Genomic DNA, 20,284 nt, shown 5'->3' with positions numbered 1-20,284 from the left:
GAAGTAAGAGGGCAGTGCAGGGTTGGGAGAGCGGCTTGCAGTCAACCAAAAGTGACAGTTCTGCCAGCCAGGGAACTAGCTAGGGATACAGCAGGGAAGCGTAGATGACGATTGAGGGAGATACCACTGAAAAAGCTTTGAGGAGCTCACAGGATTCAGAGTTAGTGAATCAGTGGGTCCGGTGAGAGACCAGGAGCTCAAGGGGAGGAAGAAATACAAGGAGAAATTGTAGTAAAGCTGAGAGAACTGTTATGTTTGTATTAGGAACTGTTAAGTACTGTAGCCATAGGAGACAGCAAACCTGCACAGGAAGAAGTGCCATCTTTAATATTGATTGGACCCTGGGCAAAAATTTTCTTGGGCCCCCCCAATACAATTTCTCTCTCCATCTGCTCTGAGACATACAATAAATAGCAGCTAGACTTAAAAATCAGTTTACTGTATCAGATCAGGCAGTAATTGCGATTGGTTACCAGTGGTTACAGCATATCATTACTGCTTACTGACTGGTTGCTAAAGGTTACAGCACACATTACGGCTCACTGATTAGTTGCTAGAGGTTACATCAAATGATTTCTGCTTGTTAATTGGTTGCTAGAGATTACTGTACAGTAATACTGCTCACTGATTGGTTGCTAGAGGTTACATCACATCATCTCCTCACTGCAGGGGAGCATGATACACATATGAATGGCGCCTTTATTTACATATCAATGCCGCCTGCCGCAGCTATTTACATATCAATGCCAGTTATTTACATGTGAACACGGGGTCTGCAGGTGAGTCATCTGTACACAACAATAGGGCAGAGCTGGACAGCATTAGTACCAGCACTTCACACTGAGATATTGGGACACAGCACAGGACTAAAACTTCAAGGGAATTTAAACTGAGATAGTTGGCAAGTATGAGGCAGCTGCTTTGGGCCCCACAACAATGACAGGGCCCAGGGCAGCTGCCCCTTTTGCCCTGCCTTAAAGATGGCCCTGCACCTTGCTGGATCCTTTCCCTGTACGGCTGTCCTCCTATTGAACCCTCTGAGTCTGCCTTTTAAAATTGCAACTACTTAAAGGTGTCCTGGCCCCAACTCTCTTTCCCTTGCAAAATATAAAAGGACTGTTAAAAGAAATAAAACCTATTTGCATCCAAGAAGGGTCTGGCGCCCAATTACTTTTACTACCTTTGCACCCACTATGTCTCACAAAATAGGACAGAGTGATCCTGGATTCCTGTGCTGAGCCCATAGAGACTATCTGCTGTGAGATACTGTTTTGAGAGAGCTGCTGGGGACTGGGTACAGTGCCACCAGAGGGCCATGAGCTGTGTGCCTTATGCCAAGACTGCTGGCTCAACCAATGAACTGAGCTGTTGCTCCTGGGAGCCGCTGTTCTATTGTTCTGGGTTGCTGTTCCAGTAATGCTGCATCAGAGACTTCAGAGATACATCAGGAGTGGTAAAAAGGCATCTGGTCATTTGTGCTTAATTTATTTGATCCCTTGGATTGCAAATACCCTCCAGAGTTCTACTTTAGATGATGTCTCTATTCCTACATAGGAATTGCCTTGGACTTGTATCTGCAGCATAAAAATAGTCCTATGACAAGACAACTGAAGATGATGAGGCCAATAATCCTCCAAAAATAATGCGTTCCACCTAAAGACAAAAGAAAAGAAAATAGTGTTATCTAAAGAAACATACAGTTTCCATTGCATGGTGCAGTGACCCCTGCAGGTTCTGGGGCAACAGGCTGAGCTATGGATGGATCTGGTTCTGTAATCATCAGAATAATGTAACTGATAACAGTGCAGCACAGGTGCAGGACAGTTTTTTTTCTACTTATTGAACAGATATTAAAACACTTTCAATAGTATATTTCATAAACCAAAAGGGATAAAATCAGAAAAGTTCAGTGTTAAGTTTTACATACACTTTAATGATGACACAAATAAGATATTTTTGCCAGCAGAACAAAAAGTAGGGTCCACTCCATCAATCCAAAGAGGAGAATTTCCTGGTATGCATTACTACTAGCAAAGATATATTTTTCCTAACCAACCTGTAAGGCAGGGGTGCCCAACCTTTTGAAGAGCAAGGGCCACTTAAGCCACTTGGTAACTGGTCGCGGGCCACAATAAATGGAGCGGACAGAAGATCTGGGTACGCGCTGTATATGCAGAGCGGACATGGACACAGCCCACTTTACTCTGTGGGCCCCCCATTCTGATCCAACCAGATGGAAGGGGACCCCCTTCTGTTTTTTTTTTTAAGTGGATCGGATTTGAGGTAGGTGGGTGCAAATGGACACAAATCCGTCCATAGAGGTGAATGGAGGGTCCGCGTGGGTTGAACCGATCATGTGAAAGGGGCCTAAGGCTGCTAACACACTGATGTGCGGCAGTTTACCTGCACTACGGGTGCAGTACGGTGCACCTGTGGCTTTCCTGCAGGTTAGCTGCACTTTGCCATTGATGTCTATTACATCCTGCAGGTGTGGTGCACTTTCTGAAAGTGCACCAAACCCGCAGATAATAACAGATGTCTATGACTCAGTGCAGGTAACCCGAAGATGCAATGCGCTGCACCTGCAGATCAGTTTGAAAGCAACCCAGTAACCACTGCAGAACAGATATGCCCATATATACACTGCTTTTAGTAATAAACGCACCTTTAACAAATGTCTTCCATTCAGGTATCACCGGCTGTTGCTGTCCCAGGCAGAATGCATTTGGTATCACTCCGCTTGGGACAGGAGCCGCCGCTATACAGGAACCATCGGCAAATGTGACTGCTCCCTCTGCAGTCGCTTGCTTCCTCTACCGCTGCCTTCACTGATGCTCTGGGATGGTGGGTCGGCAACCCATGATCAGGGCTTGAGAACCTGCTATCCCAAAGCAGGAGGTCGCGGGTCACATCAGAAGGCTCCATAGGCCACATGTGGCCCCCAAACCACTGGTTACGCACCCCTGCTGTAAGGGAATATCCTACCTATGGGGTATTTGAAGTAGAACTATGGCTGTCCAGTGAAGTAAATATGTACTGCCTTAGGCAAAGCTTAGACACGAGGCCTCACTCACTCCTGTAATTGGAAAAATAATTCAAGTGATCAAGTTAACTGTATAAGGAGGGTACAGTACAGTGGGAGGGTAAGTGGGCACAATACAGGGGGCAGAAGGGTACAGTGGGAGGGTAAGTGGGCACAGTAAAGAGGGCAGGAGGGTAGAGTTTAGGGGCAGTAATGTATAATACAGATTTGGTCTACTCAAGCAGAGCTGCAGAGATATCATAGATCTTAAATATTCTAGCAGGCTGTCATTGGGCTAAATCTACACTGGAATGACACCTACCCCTCTACCTTCCCCTCCAGAGTTTCTGGTTCTCTTCTGGCACTTTGTAGGGGTTAAGGAAGACTCCCAAGGTGGATCATCTTATTACTGTTGCTGCTTGTGTGGGTGGGATTTGTACTGCACCAATCACACGGGATGAATAGGAGAGTCGGGTCAGCAGGGATTGGTGCAGTACACATCCCACCCACACAAGCAGTAGCAATAGTAGGATGTCTCGGGGGTTCTTCCTTAGTCCCTAAAAAAAAATGTGGGTGGGGGACAGGGCTGGGAACCATGGGGTAGGGGAGAAGGAATGGGGGGGTGAGTGGGTAGGAGATGAGGGATTGGTAGAGGAGAACTGGAGTGAAACTGGGGGAGCCTGCTCTTTATAGGGATACAAATGGAGGAAGATTTGTGCTGGCATGAGGAAAGGATGGGGAGAGGCAAATAGATGAGGGTCAAGGGGACTGGAGAGGGGACATCAGGGATGGGCATGGGGAGTACTGTTGCCTGGTGAAGAATAGCACCAAAGAAAGAAAGAGCTGGAGTGCCCCCTTGCATCAGAATACGGCACAGTACCCCCTACCATCAAAATCAGGCACAGTGCCCCCTTGCATCAGAATTAGGCACAGTGCCCCCTTACATCATAATATGGCACAGTGCCCCCCTGATGTCAGAATCCGGCACAGTGCCCCCCTTATGTCAGAACCTGGCGTAGTTCCCCCTTATGTCAGCACCTGGTGTAGTTCCCCCTTATGTCAGAACTTGGCGGAGTGCCCCCTTATGTCAGAGTTTATTCGTCCGTAAGTTCTAGTGGGGGGGAGAGAAGGGAGGGAGATGGGGAGAGTCCAGTGGTATTGTAGAGCTCACTCACCCCAGGTTGGTCTCTGCAGGATCAGACAGCAGCAATCATACAGCCAGATGGATCTGCTGCCCGCAGTGCTTCAAAATTTCCCACCTCATCACCCCTTTCTCGGGCACAGTACTGATGTTTGGGCGGAGCAGACACCGAGGAGAGGGGTGGGAGGGGGTGGAGCAAATTGATATATCTCTCCTTACTGTCCCGTGGCTAAAAGGAGGGGGGTGATGCTAGGTGCTGGCTTGGCTCTGGGAGAATGTCAGACATCGAGCTTCACAGTGCAGCCAGCCTGCCCTGACAGCGTCTTTAAGTTGACGTTTATCAAACCTGCTCAGGCACAATAAACATGGCGGTAGGTGTTGCCTGTCCACCCCAGCACCCCCTAGATCCAGCAATGGGGATGAGGAGGAGCATAAGCAGCCCTCCTCTCCTGTCCGTGTGGGAGGGGAGGGGGGAACTGTCAGCGGCGATGCTGGATCTGCTGAGCAGCTCTATCTGTGATCCGGAAATGTCAGTGAGCTTCCATCCCTAAGTGAACCAGTCCCAAACGCTATCTCTCCACGGAACGTGTTGATCTCTCACTAGTGCAATTGAGTGGATTGTACAGCAGACTGGCAGAGACTTGGCACTGTGCTGATGGCATGGAGAACCTTGCTGCCATCCTTAGAGGCGGCTCTTAATTAGGCAAATTAGGTGGCCGCAAGGCCCCTGTGAGTGCGAGGCCTTAGGCAAACGCCTATTTTGCCTAATTAGAGAGCCGCCTCTAAACAGAGCTGCCACCATCATGTAGGCTGTGTCTGCTTGAGCTATATGGGAAAGAACTTTAAGGGCCATAGAGTGGAATCTTTCAACATTTTGGCTTTTTATTGTACACCTTGTAGAGTAAGAAGGTTGGGTGTACAGGTATATGTCCATTAGGAGAATCTAATATACTTTCCATACATTCACCAATTTTACCTGGTAATACAATAGACTGGCTCCAGAGATTCACAAATGTGGGATGAGACACAAGGCATGTCACATTGTCTCCATCAGACTTGTATGTACTGATCAAAGTCCAAGTATCATCCAAATCTTTCATTTTGGTTATGTTTATATCATCTGAATGTGGGATCCAGGAGATCTCTGCAGCCGGGAATCCACCAATGGCTCTACACTCCAGAGATCCATCACTGTTTCTATCCAGAGACACAGAGGGCTGAGCTGGAGAAAGAAAGAAGAACGCATTACTAAACCATATAGTACTAAATAATTGTTGTCAATGGTTTGTCAGATGTACAGATAAAACTTTATTTGAAATGCATATTAGGAGTAGGAAATGAGTTTTAATATAATAAAGAAGATGTCAGGTGTCATATGTTTTACACAGTTACGCTTGTCCCGATTGGACCAATGTAAGAAGGTATTTCAATATCTGTGCAATCCCTAGAGAAGCTGGAAATCAGTGTAGTAGACACCACTATTTCAGTGATCTCCACAAGCCTCTGGGTTCCAATTTTTGGACCAGTGCAACTATGTAAAAATATCCATACCAGAAATTCTTTTTTTAAGGATTTATGTAGACCAGGGGTCTCCAGACTTTCTAAACAGGGGGGCAGTTTACTGTCCAGCAGACTTTAGAGGGGCTGGAAAAGGTCCTGATGTTAGTGGGAAACAGTGGCGGAATTATAGGGGTCGCTGAGATCGCCAAGGCGACCAGGCCCCATGCTGCAAGGGGCCCTTGAGGGCCCCCCTGTATATCTCAAGGAGTGGGCGGCTGAGACCGAGCTCCCCGATCTTCAGCCGATAATCAGCACTGTGCTGGGAGCTCGGAATCATCACACTGCGTATAACTAAAGTGAAAGCAGTGTGTGCTCTTTGTCTCCCCCTATAGTGCAGTACCTGGCAGGAAGAGGTAAGATAGAGAAAGCACTGCTGTTTTTGAAAAGACTTTGTGTGTATGTGCATGTGTGTATATGACGGACTGGGGTTTATATGGTCACAAAACAGACACCCCAAAGCAAAGTACATACTCATTTTTTTTTATATTTCTAAACATGTTCCTTCAATTCCCATAATAACCAGTAGATGGCAGAGAAGGAACACAAACAGAGTCTATATAAGGCCACACACCATGTGACTGGAAATTAAACTACTTCCAGCCATAAAGTCAGTGGTCATATCTCATGCTGTTTGTGTGATTCTTTGCAGGTATGTACTCTAAATCGTTCCTAATCTGTATTAACCTGTGATAGAAAGATTCCTAAACATCTTGAGCAGATGCAGAAAAAGTCTCAGCAGATTTTATGCTATAGTTTTGCTGTAATTAGAAGTTTAGAACAGCATGTGTCAGAAACAAGTGAAAAGTGCATAAGAACATGAAAATACTGCATTAGTCAGAACAAATGTCTATGATAAACACTAAACCTTTCTAAATAGGTATGTTTAAACCTGATTTATTGGAAATTGCATAGATTTATAGAAGCACATGTTTTCTGTTATTTAATATAGAAAAAAACCTATTGTATGTAAAGCTTATGTATTGCATCATACAGACATGCAATGTGCACCATCTAGTGGTTAAAAAAGAGTACTACCATGAAAATATTTGTATTAAAGCAATGCATTGCTAGTATGATTATTGCACACTTAAAATGTACCAGAGAGATAAAGATAATTATCTATAACACTGAATAACAGGGATATATATGTTATTAAAATTTAGTAATGTTCATTGTTGTAACTACGTTTTAAAATACTTTAGTTAAAATCTGTATTATATATATATTGTTAATGTTTATAAACTTGTGACTATAAAAATTTAAAAGATGTATTGTTATGTAAAAATTAAACTACTTCCAGCCATAAAGTCAGTGGTCATATCTCATTCTGTTTGTGTGATTCTTTGCAGTCCACGCCAAGCTGATCACCTTATCTCATCGCGTCTACAACCATCGGCTCTCTTAATTCACATTTTGAGGCCGGTAACATGTAGATGGCGAGCAGGCGGGGGGTGGGCACACTGGGGGCATTCAAGGGCACACTAGCAGCATTTGATGGCACACTGGCAGCGTTTAATGGCACAATGGCTGCAATTGATGGCACAGTTGTAGCATTTGAAGGCACAGTGGAAGCGTTAAATGGGCACAGTGGCAGCATTTGGCACAGTGCCTGCAATTGATGGCACAGTTGTAGCATTTGAGGGTACAGTGGCAGCGTTAAATTGGCACAGTGGCTGCAATTGATGGCAAAGTGGCAGCGTTTAATGGCACAATGACAGTGTTTGATGGCACAGTGGCAGCGTTGTTTGGGCACAATGGCTGCAATTGATGGCACAGTGGCTGCATTTGAGGATACAGTGGCAGTGTTTGACGGCACAGTGGCTGCATTTGATGATTGTTTTTCTAAAATGTTTTACGCCCCCCAAAAAATTTGAGCACCAGCCGCCGCTGTTTAGATGTATGTATGCACATTTTATGTATGCGCGTTTAATCCTGCCCCCCTCCCCAGACTAGAGCTGGGCAATAAAAAAAAAAAATCTGTCATTTAAAAAAAAAAAACTCGATTCACAATTCGAATTGTTTTTTTTTTTTTTTTTTTATGGACACCGCGCCAGTCCTGAGGAGTTGCAGGCAGGAGTTTTTAGGCGTCCTAGTACGTGGGTCTGGCCTCGCTGACTAGGCCGAAACTGCGGCCTCACCTAAAAACTCCTGCCCTGCTCCTCAGGACCGGTGCAGTGTCAGCACCGATCCTGGTGAAAAAAAAAAATCTAAAAAAAACGATTTGCTGAAAATTTGAATCGATTTGACCTCTCAACTTGATTCAAGATTCAAATTGATTTTTTCCCCAGCCCTACTCCATATGTATACAATCAGAACTGTTTTTTTTTCTTGCTTGTTCAAAGTACCAGCAAAAAAATGCTGTTCCTCTGAAAAGCGATCTCAACCAGAGTGGCATGTTAGTGAGAGAGGAAGTCAGGAGGAACATGATTCCTCTATTGTTTCCAGGGTCACTGGGGAAGCTATCCGATTGGATGCTGCCACTCCATGTGACCCTAGCAGCAATCTTGGGTCAGGCAGAGCCTATTTAAGGCTCTGACTCTCAGGTTTGACAAACATGTCGTGTGTGAGTAGTGTAGGGCCAGGTCATCCATCTATCAGGGACATTAGCAGCAGGGAAAGGTTCCAGACGAAAGCTTAGGACTTGCGATCATCTTGGACATATTCCTGTTTGGGAAAGAGATGGCCACACCGCATTATGCTGCTGGCATTAATTGTTGTGAGTGTTCTCTTGTGCCACAGACTTGCACACTGGCGGCTGGGGGAGGGTCCTGGATCCCTACCACAGTTCTAACAATACTGCCTGACAGGGCTGTACACATGCCTTGGCCACTGCAAATGTTTTTCACTTGGGCTGCAGTTGAGGCATGGTCCCATAATGTTAAATTTTCTGTTTTGCAAAAAAACAAAAAACTCCCCAAAAAGCAAGTATTGCCTCCTGAATACCTGCCAGTCGCTGTTATAAAGCCCTCTGAAAAGTGGTAAGCGTTAAAGAGCCATTAAACAGACTTTCCTTTTTACTTTGGTTTTGTTATCCAGAATGTAAGATAGCAAATGGAGTAATAAAACTTTGCAGTAAATGCAGCGTGTACATAAATATATAAATATTCTACTCTTTCCCCCGGAAGAGCAATTTAGTGTTTTATCCCCCCTGTACCTGGTGGTGATGGAAAGAGGTGGCCAGAATAGGGAAGAGACTACCAGTACTCATACCTTATCCACAGAGGAAATCTCAATAAATAAGCCCGGTTACTAAATATTTAAAGTGTTTCACTGTCCTCCATTTGGGTTGTTAGGCTAAATTTGGTTTTTGGCCTTATTGTAGTCAGTGGAGCAGTGATCTGCAGTTTTTGGTTGGTCAGGGCTTCCTATGCTGGGTGTTTGATTTCTCCTACCTACATCTAGGAGAAGCTTCCAGAATATACAGTAGGGCAGAGAGAGTCAAATGTCCAGTTATGAATATTTATCATGTTTCAGCCAATCCCTGGAAGGGGGCGTCCAGGGGGCTGAGGGGGTGATCAATATTTTGAGAGTCCTGAGTGTTTTTCCAGTTCCCTTGGGAGGCAGCTCTACTAAGACAAGATTTGCAGTTTGGGCCTCAGCAGGTGCTTGTTTGATGTGATATATGCAAAGAGACAGCACAAGCCATTACTGTACAGAAGCTATGTTTACTGAATGACCCAGCAGGAACAGGAAACACCACACAGGTTGAAGTACAACAGAGATGCACCACAGAGTTGCATTTAAAGAAACATATCATCCATAACAGTGCTGAGCTGAGGGCCTGGGGAAGATTAATCATTGCTGGAGGGCACTGTCTTAAAGTCCCGGTCTGGAGAAGGAACTTTTTTATCCCCCTCACCATGGAACTACCTGTGGAAGGTGGGTGGCAGTCAGCTCCTGGGACATTGTGAATAAGACCTATAAGTGGGGCTTTCATATGTGCCTGCAGCTTTAACCCATTCCCGCCGAGCGTACACAGATGTGCGTACTCGGCTTTTGGGGTTACCCCGGTACCATTGTTTAGAGCAGGCGATCGGCTTTCCAGGTTTAACCACTTCAATACAGGGCACTTAACCACTTGCTTCCTGGGCACTTAAACCCCCCTCAGTCCCAGACCAATTTTCAGCTTTCAGTGCTCTCACATTTTGAATGACAATTACTCAGTCATGCAACACTGTAACCAAATGATTTTTTTTGTCCTTTTCTTCATACCAATAGAGCTTTCTTTTGGTGGTATTTGATCACCTCTCGGTTTTTTATTTTCTGCGCTATAAATTAAAAAAGACCGAAAATTTTGAAAAAAAATGAATTTTTCTTCGTTTCTGTGACAAAATTTAGCAAATTAGCAATTTTTCTTCATAAATTTTGGCCACAATTTATACTACTACACATCTTTGGTAAAAATAACCCAAATTTATTATATTAAATTAAAATATTATATTATATTAAAATATTATATGATCTGTGTGAAATTTATAGAGTCTACAAGCTATGGTGCAAATCATAAAGATTTGCAAAAAAAGATCACATCTGATGTACTAAGGCCTATCTCCATTCTTGAGACCCTAACAAGCCAGGAAAGTACAAATGCCCCAAAAAAAACCTTTTTGGAAAGTAGACATTCCAATGTATTTAGTAAGAGGCATGGTGAGTTATTTTAAGTTGTAATTTTTTCCCACAATTCTTTGCAAAATTACGATTTTTTTTTTTCCACAAAATTTTCATTGTAATAGCTTATTTCTCCCACACGGAATGTGCATACCACAAATAACACCCCAAAATACATTCTCCTACTCCTCCTGAGTATAACGATACCACATGTGTGAGACTTTCGCACAGCCTGACCACATACAGAGGCCTAATTTTGAAGTAGCACCTTCAGGCATTCTAGGAGCATAAATTACACATTTCATTTCTCAACCACCTATTACAGTTTTGAAGGCCCTGGAACACAAGGGCAATGGAAACGTCCAGAAAATGACCCCATTTTGGAAAGCTAACACCCCAACGTATAATCTATGAGGCATAATGAGTCTTTTCAATGGTTCATTTTTTTCCAGAAGTTTTCGGAAAATGTGGAAAAAAAGGAAAACGCATTTTTTTTACACAAAGTTGTCCGTTTATAAGATATTTCCAACGCATAGCATTTACATAGCAAAAATAACACCCCAAAATACGTTCTACTACTCCTCCTGAGTATAACAATACCACATGTGTGAGACTTTTACACAGCCTGACCACATACAGAGGCCTAATTTTGAAGTAGCACCTTCAGGCATTCTAGGAGCATAAATTAAACATTTCATTTCTCAACCACCTATTACAGTTTTGAAGGCCCTGGAGCACCAGGGCAATGGAAACGTCCAGAAAATGACCCCATTTTGGAAAGCTAACACCCCAACATATAATCTATGAGGCATAATGAGTCTTTTCAATGGTTCATTTTTTTCCAGAAGTTTTTGGAAAATGTGGAAAAAAATGAAAACGCATTTTTTTTTTTACACAAAGTTGTCAGTTTATAAGATATTTCCAACGCATAGCATTTACATAGCAAAAATAACACCCCAAAATACATTCTATTACTCCTCCTGAGTATGGCAATACCACGTGTGTGAGACGTTTACACAGCCTGGCCACATACGGAGGCGCAACATGCAGGAAACACCGTCGGCGTTTCAGGGACACATAGCCTGCACATACCAAGAATTACACCCCCAAATACATTATGCTGAGCAAAGGGTAAAGAAAAGATTACCTGTGGTTTTAGAAGCGCAGTTGTCCACAGGAGGATATCACTGGTCCAGGCAGCAGGCAGGGACTTGGTCAGCAACAGCGAACACAGTTTTTTAGGCAGCAGGCAGGGATACTGTCCATATACAGTCCAGGGTCAGTGCAGAGATGTCAGCAGTGCCAAAAATATTGGTCCTGGTAGTAGGCAGGTCCTTGTGGTGTGGTCAGTGCGGCATGATGGCAGTAAGTCCTACAGGCAGCAGACAGAAGTAGAGCCTCGTTCAGGACAGAATGGGGATAGGGGTAGAGGCTTCTCCCTCCCAAATCTCTTTGAAGCCTCCGAGTCTCCAGACCCTAATCTAGGAATAAGAAAACAAAGAAAATTGTTTTCTTCTTCCAGAAAAACTATACTGGGGCCCCTCACATATGTGAGATCCCGTGTTGAATCCCACTAGTCCAGTTGCAGAATACAAGATCAGTCCAAGAGGCAGGCAAATATCGTGGTCAAACAGTCCAAGGTCAGTTCCAGATCAGGCAGAGATATGTACAGAATCGTTAGACAGAAGCATGGTCGAATAACAGTCCAGGGTCAGTTCCAGATCAGGCAGAGGTATGTACAGAATCGTTAGGCAGAAGCATGGTCGAATAACAGTCCAGGGTCAGTTCCAGATCAGGCAGCGGTATGTACAGAATCGGCAGGCATAAGAGTGGTCAAATAACAAGCCAGGGTCAGTTACAGAGCAGGCAGTGGCATAAGGGGTGTGAAGGTGTATGAAGGCAGGAACTGAGGATTATGTTTACCATACTTCACTAAAAATTTATTGAAGTATGGTAACGCCGAAAACAGTCGCCTATACAGAGGCCTGGTTGGGAAGGACATTGTGCACAATAATAAGATGTGTCTCTTCTGACTCCTGCTCTGGTACACACCTTACATCTTTTTTGGCGTCTTTTGCCTGTTGGTTTGGGGGGATTTTATCGGGAAAGTGGCGCTCGGAGAGTCGACTAACAACGTCTGATCGGATATTTTCTGGTGGGCCGTTTGGGAAAATAAGGGCAGTGAAAACTTCCTCCTGGTAGCCAAAGAAACATTTGGGGTTTTGGGTGGCGTTGCGGTAAATGACATAGGAATTATAAATGGCCAATTGAAAAAAAATAAATTGCTACTTTTTTGTACCAATGGTATGTCCGTCATGTGACAAGATATGGTTCCATCATTTGGTCGTTGAAGTCGACTCCTCCCATGAACAAATTGTATTCGGAAATGCATTTGGGTTTCTTTACGGGGCCATTCCTTCTGGGGATTTCCACGAAGGTATCGTTGTGGATAGAAGATAACATATACACATCCCTTCTGTCCCTCCACTTCACTGCCAGAACCTCCTTGCTTCTCAGACTTGCGGTTTCTCCTTTTCGCAGCTTCTTGTTCACCAGACTTTGAGGAAAGCCCTTCCGATTCTTTTTTACAGTGCCACATGCTGGCGTCTTCTTCCGGTGAAGGTTGTGGAACAGGGGCAGAGATGTGTAGAAGTTATCTACATAGAGGTGGTAGCCTTTATCCAGTAGGGGGTATATGAGGTCCCAAACAATTTTTCTGCTGGATCCCAAGTAGTCCGGACAATTAGGGGGCTGCAGCTGGGTGTCCTTCCCTTCGTACACCTTGAATGAATATGTGTACCCTGTGGCTCGGTCACATAATTTGTAGACCTTCACCCCATAGCGGGCCCTTTTGCTGGGCATAAATTGCTTCATTCTAAGCTTGCCACTAAATTTAATAAGGGACTCATCCACACATATGTGTTGGTCCGGGGTAAACAATTTGGGGAATATTTCTGAAAAATAATTTAGTATTGGTTGAATTTTGTAAAGCCGGTCATAATTTGGATAATTTCGTGGAAGGCACTGGGAATTGTCACTGAAATGTAAGAACCTCACGATGATATGATACCTGGTTCTGGGCATTACCGCGGAGAAGAGCGGTGAGTGGTGGATGGGGTGGGTTGACCAGTAGTTACGTAATTGATTTTTTTTGTTGAGTCTCATATTAAATGTGAGGCCTAAAAAAACCTTGAACTCCTCCACCGTTAGGTCTCTCCATTCGTAGGGACGGGCATAATAAGAGGTCGGATTTTGAAAAATAAATTGTTGTGCATACAGGTTGCACTGGGCCACAATTGACGCCAACATGTCCTCCGTAAAAATTAAATTAAAAAAATCTATAGGGCTAAAATTCTCTGTGTCCACCTGGACTCCTGGCTGGGCGGTAAAAGGGGGAACATTGGCCTCTCCTGAATTAGGAGGAAGCCACAAGGGGTTCTGAAGGGCATAGGGAAGGCCAGCATGGCTCCTAACCCTTTGGGGCTGAGATGACACCCCACTGGTACTTGGCCTTTCTTGCTGGGGCACTGCGGTGCTGGTGGACGGCACTGCGGTGCTGGTGGATGGTACTTCGGTGCTGGTGGATGGCACTGCCTCACTAGAACGCCTTCTCTTGATGGGCCGGATATCTTCCTCCTCGGATTCAGTCAGTGTTTCACTGCTGAGGACTGGCTCATAATTTACGTCGGCTTCAGAATCCGAATCCGAAAAGGAATCTGAAGAGGAGAGCTCCCCGTTGCTCTCATCGGCCGTGGAAATAATTTGGTACGCCTCCTCAGCGGAAAAGACACGTTTAGCCATGGTAGCACTGATGGGCACTGATGAGGTGGCACAGATGGGCGCTTTTGAGGTGGCACAGATGGGCGCTTTTGAGGTGGCACAAATGGACACTGATGGGTCGGCACAGATGTGCACTGATTTATTGCACAGATGTGCAGATTTATTGCACGGATGTGCACTGCTGAGGCGGCAGATGGGCACTGCTGAGGCGGCACAGATGGGCACTGCTGAGTCGGCACAAATGGGCACTGCTGAGGCGGCAGATGGGCATTGATGGGTCGGCACAGATGTGCACTGATTTATTGCACGGATGTGCACTGATGAGGCAGCAGATGGGCACAGATGGGCACTGCTGAGGCAAAACAGATGGGCACTGCTGAGGCACAGATGGGCACTGATTGGTACAGATGGGCACCGATTGGCACTGGCGGCACTGGCGGGCACTGGCGGTGCACAGATGGGCACTGGCGGTGCACAGATGGGGCACTGGCGGTGCACAGGTGGCCACAGGTGGGCACAGGTGGGGTAGATCTGGGCACTGGCAGGGTAGATTTGGGCACTGGCAGGGTAGATTTGGGCACTGACAGGGTTTATATAGGCACTGGCAGGGTTTATAGGGGCACTGGCAGGGTTTATATGGCACAAAACAGGGGAGCTCTTACAGGGGACGACGTCGATAGACGTCGTCCCGGAAATTGAGATCCGCGCTGTAGCCGTCATTTGACTATAGCGCGGATCTCAAGTGGTTAAACACCTTCCTGCCCAGACCAATTTTGAGCTTTCAGCGCTGTCGCACTTTGAATGACAATTGCGCGGTCATGCTACACTGTACCCAAATGAAATTTTTATCATTTTTTTCCCACAAATAGAGCTTTCTTTTGGTGGTATTTGATCACCTCTACGGTTTTTATTTTTTGCGCTACAAATAAAAAAATACTGAAAATTTTGAAAAAAAAAATGTTTTTTTTTGTTTCAGTTTCAAAACTTTGTAAATAAGTAAGTTTTCTCCTTCACTGATGGGCACTGATGGGGCTACACTGATGGGCACTAATGTGGCACCAATGAAGTGGCACTGATGAGGTGGCATTGATGGACACTGATATGTGGCACTGATATGTGGCACTGATAGGCGGCACTGATGGGCGACACAGATGGGCTCGCGTCTGACAGACGCGAGGAGCTGGAGGAGCTGGAGCTGGAGGGGACATCCCCCCATCTCGCCGCCCAATCGAACATCCGCTGATTCCGGCGGCTAGTGACAGACTGGAACGAAGCCGGAAACGGTTTTGTTCCAGTCTCCTGGATGTAAACACGGAAGTGACGTCGTGACGTCACTTCCGGTTTACTGGGCTGCCAATGGCGCCAGATTATAAAAAATCTACAGTATTCAGATACACCATTTTCGGTGATTTGAATACTTTGAAGAGCAAAGGAGGGATTGGAGGTCTTTTAGACCTCCTATCCCTCCATAAAGAGCACCTGTCACCACCTAATACTGTCACAAGGGATGTTTACATATAATAGTGATTATAAAGTTTTTTTCTTTTAAAAAACACATTTTAATAATATAAAAATAAATAAGAAAAAAAAAATTGGAGCGCCCCCGTCACCACGGGCTTGCGCAGCAAAGAAAACGCATATGGAAGTCGCATCCCTAATTGTAATCAGTGTTCAAATCACACGTGAGGTATCGCTACGAACATCCGAGCAAGAGCAATAATTCTAGCACTAGACTTCCTCTGTAGCTCTAACCTGGTAACCGTAAAAGTCAGTCAACAGTCTGTTGACAGACTGTTGTCCTAAAATCTTACCATTCGTACACTCCTTTTGACAATTGCTGTCCAAATTTTGGATGGCGGGCTAGTACATTTTCAGCGGACAACGTTTTGATGTCAGATTTTCATATGTCAGATTTTCATATGGTCAGTACACAAATCTGTCACACAAAAGTCGAAAGTACAAACACGCATGCTTGGAATCATTGCTCACCAAACACCAAATTAGCAAAAGGGACACAAAGGGTGGCACGCAAGAGCTGAAATTCCTCGTAGTACGTCATTACGTTCGTGTTTGTTGCACCATTAGTAAAATCCCAATAAAATATATTTACGTTTTTGGTTGTAACATGACTAAATGTGGGAAATTTCAAGGGGTATGAATACTTTTGCAAGGCACTGTAAGCCCCTGTACACACGGTCGGACATTCTGACAGAAAATGTCAGATAGGACCGTGTTGTCGGATATTCCGACCATGTGTGGGCTCCATCGGACTGTTTCCGTCTGAATATCCGACCAACAATGTTTGAGATCTGGATATAAAATTTTCCGATAACATGACCCGATTTTTTTTTCCCGATCGTTTGTAGAGAATTCCAATTAGACAAAGTGCCACGCATGCTCCGATCAAATGACAAGACCAAAGCTATTGGCTACTAGCCTGAACATAGTCCCATCGTAACGAACGAACGTCATCACGTTCCGAACGATCGGATTTTCTAACAACTTTGTCCGACCGTGTGTATGCAACACCAGTTTCGGACAAAATCCCTCGGAAAAAAATCTGATGGATTTTGTTGTCGGAATGTCAGACCGTGTGTACAAGGGCTTAAGGGGGGGTCTGGGAACCTTGATTGTAAGGAAAGAATGCAGGGGACTTCTGGGGACTTAGATTTTGGGGAATAAATCAGTGCACTCTGATGTGAGGGGAGGGCACTAATGTACAAAGGGAATGCTGGGGACATCGATTTTAGGGGAACTCTGTGGATTCTAATGTGTAAAGGGGGAAAACTGGAGACTCTGAGGTGAGAGCAGACTCTGGGGACATTGATGTAAGGATGGAATCTGGGCACCCTGATGTATAGAGTAATGAGTGGGGACTTTGATGCAAGGGGGGGTCTCTGACGTAAGAAGCGATTCTGATGTGCAAATAAAATGTATGTCATATGGGGGTTGCATTGAGGGGGTGGCAGGAGGATGGTGGGAAGGGCACCAAAATGCACCTTCACCTAAGTAGACAAAAATCCTTGCACTGGCCCTGCACCTCGTCCATTCAGAAAATGTTTTGTACTATAACCATACTTTATTAGGATGATTATATTTCTGATTTGTGATTAGGGTTGCCACCTTTTCTTTAAGTCAAACCCGAACACTTTAGCAGCTCACGCCAATTTTTTTTTTTATAGTATAAACTATACATATATTTTGCTATTAAATAACATTTCGAATCATATGAAGTTAATAACAAGAGTCTCCCTTTACATCAGAGTCCACAGAGTTCCCCCTTTTTTTATCTAAACTTGCAGAGTTCCCTTTCACTGTAAGGGGGGACTCTGCAGACTCTAATGTCAGACTTGATTCACACCTATGCATTTTAAGTGCTTTTTGCATTTTGCAGATTTGCACTACAGCCTGTTTAACATGGTTTCCTATGGAACACGTTCTGTAGAACAAATCTGCAAAATGCAAAAAACACTAAAAATGCATCGGTGTGAATCAAGCCTAAGGGAGAACTCTGGCCTCTAACATAAGAGATGCTCTGGGAACCCTGATTTAAGGGGGAACACTGAGAACCCCTGACATGGAGAAGACTCTGATGTAAGGGGGAACACTGTTGCCTCTGGTGTAAAGGGGAACTCTGATGTAAGGGGTGCTCTGAGAACCCTGATTTGCCTTAGTGTACTTAGAGACAGGAGAGAGAAGGAGGAGACTTCAGTCACAGACAGGGATGGATGGTATCTGAGGCTGCTGGATTCAAATGTGTGGCCCCAACTTTCCTTTTCTGAAGCACAGCGCCAGGGTTTGAAGTGTGTGCAGACACAGAGGGGTGGGGGGGGGGGAGAGGTGCAGATTGAGCCCTCTCTCCTCTCCTGTCTGTGTGTGTTTGGATGGGGGGATGTTAGTGTTGGCTTTGGGCAGTGTGAAAGAGTGCAACAGACACCCTCAGCTTAGACAACTGCAGCCAGCAACCCTGCTGGGAAGCCATAGTCCAGTCTATATAATGTGTCCAGGTTTCAGGCGGTCTGAAACCCGGACGCATGATTCCAAACCCGAACTGTCTGGGTGAATCCTGGACAGGTGGCAACCCTATTTGAGATATGTATATATACAATATGATAGAAAGTGTAGTGATAAACCTGAACTGACCTTACTGTGGTGAAATCAGATATCACTCACCTAATACTTGTAAAATAGTTGTATAGAAGAAGGTCCCTTCAGTATGTGACTTCTCACAGGTATAATTTCCTCCATCAGATATCTGAGTGTTCTGGATGGTCAGTGTTAGATTGGTAAGTGTCATTCTTGTACTGCAGTTGCTGTTTATCTGGGGTCCTCTTTTGGCAAGGTTACTATATGAGAATATACACAAAGAATTTTTAATGTGATGGATCTTCCATACAACTCCTGTTATATTTTCTCCAGGATCCTCTCCACATTGTAGAACTGTAGAATTGCCTCTTCTTCCCACCACAACATCTGGAATCAGAAGAATCAAAGTTTTTTTGTTAGCACGCTGTTTATTGACCTTGGAAGTTACATAGTCAGGTTGAAAAAAGACACAAGTCCATCTAGTTCAACCACAAAAAAAATAAATAATAATAAGTCATGCATTATGTATTATCACCAGGACTCTTTACAATTAGGCAGGTTTATTTTGGTCTAATATTCATATACAGTACATATACAGAGTCTTTTTAGCAGACAGTGCTGGAACCTTAACTGACATTAAAATGTGGATTGTCATTCTCAGTCTGGAAATGCTAATTACCTGGCTGTCATTCTCACCCTTTTCTATATTTTCAGTTACTGACTCGTAACAAAATCATATATGATCACTTCTGACTTTCCTTGCGTTCCTGCTCCATAACCCCCCCCCCCCCCCCCCGCAAAACACGGCTGATCCTGCCAGAAACATGGAGGCACCCTGTGTCTTGTACACTCAAGCAGTCAAATAAGCCCTCTCAGTTCTTATCTTATGCCCCGTACACACGAGCGGATTTTCCGTCAGAAAAATCTTGGATGGAACGGAACAGAATTCCGCTCAAGCTTGTCTTGCATACACACGGTCACACAAAAGTTTTCTGAACTTTCGACCGTCAACAACGCGGTGACATACAACACTAGAACGAGCCGTGAAAATGAAGTTCAATGCTTCAGAGCATGCGTCTAATTGTTTCCAAGCATGCGTACAAATTTTGTGCATCGGAATTGCTACAGATGATCGGAATTTTCGATCAGAACTTTTTCCATCTGAAAAATTGAGAACCTGCTCTCAATCTTTTGCTGGCGGGAATTCAGCCAGCAAAAGTCTGATGGAGTATACACACCATTGCATTTTCCAACCAAAAGCTCTCATCGGTCTTTTGCTGGCCGAATTTCCTATCGTCTGTACGCGGCATTAGACTACAAAATCACCTCCCCCTAAGTGTGATATAACACACACTGCTCATTGCTTAGTCTGACATATGCTATGGAGGAGGGGAGGTGCCTGACTGTCATGGGTTTTCACTTATGAATATGGTTTGCTAAATTCATGTTTTTAGGGGAATTGTTACCCCAAAACTTTTTAATGGATTTGTAATAAAGCATTTGTTTTAAATAAAAAAGATTACGTTGGTGTATTACTCTGGCAGAAGAATTCAACACCCTAAAAGTTCCAAGGTTTCTATTTAACAATTTTTTTTCTATGCAATTAGGGGATGTGGTGTTGATTAATACAGCTGGAAACATTTATATGATATTTCCTCTTACTTCCTGTTATGTCTCTGGGACAGGAAAGGGAAACACTTTTTTTTACTCTGTCCAAAGCTAAAAATAAAACTTTTGGTTTTATATACACTTTAAATACATACTCTGTTTTTTTTATAGCAGTAACCTCCCTGCCCCCACCCTCCTCTCCTCACCCCCAATATAAAGCTCTCACCTGCGGAGGATACATCCCGGTATAGAAGCAGCAGGACAGCCAGAAGATACATTGTCTGCAGGTGAGATGATGACACTGAAAAGGGGAAATGTGCTATGACAATGTCACCGATACTCACAGCTATTAACAGAATCACACATCCTGTATGTCTAATGGCCTTTTTGGAACTTACATAATGTGGCCAAACAGTGGTCACTAGCAAACCCATCAAGAAAACTCTACAAATTAAATTTGAGAAAATATTTTTGTGCTA

At 44.4% G+C, this 20,284-nt stretch overlaps 1 protein-coding gene across 1 annotated transcript; it reads right to left on the bottom strand.

Annotated features, from left to right (window-relative positions):
- Nucleotides 1-1,502: 1,502 nt before the first annotated feature.
- LOC143984230 (cell surface glycoprotein CD200 receptor 1-B-like) lies at nucleotides 1,503-20,083 on the bottom strand. Its single transcript, XM_077484516.1, has 4 exons — nucleotides 20,032-20,083; nucleotides 18,285-18,584; nucleotides 5,131-5,385; nucleotides 1,503-1,653 (listed from the first exon to the last, which is right to left on the bottom strand). The coding sequence occupies exons 1-4, from the start codon at nucleotides 20,081-20,083 to the stop codon at nucleotides 1,547-1,549; spliced, it is 714 nt and encodes a 237-aa protein (XP_077340642.1). The 3' UTR covers nucleotides 1,503-1,546.
- Between the last annotated feature and the right edge of the window lie 201 nt (nucleotides 20,084-20,284).

The sequence above is a fragment of the Lithobates pipiens genome, unplaced genomic scaffold (assembly GCF_037356315.1).
Source record: "Lithobates pipiens isolate NorthernLeopardFrog02 unplaced genomic scaffold, aLitPip1_a1.2 Scaffold_16, whole genome shotgun sequence".
Taxonomy (NCBI): domain Eukaryota; kingdom Metazoa; phylum Chordata; class Amphibia; order Anura; family Ranidae; genus Lithobates; species Lithobates pipiens.
Note: the sequence above shows the minus strand (reverse complement) of the source record. Positions and strands in the feature narration are given on the sequence as shown.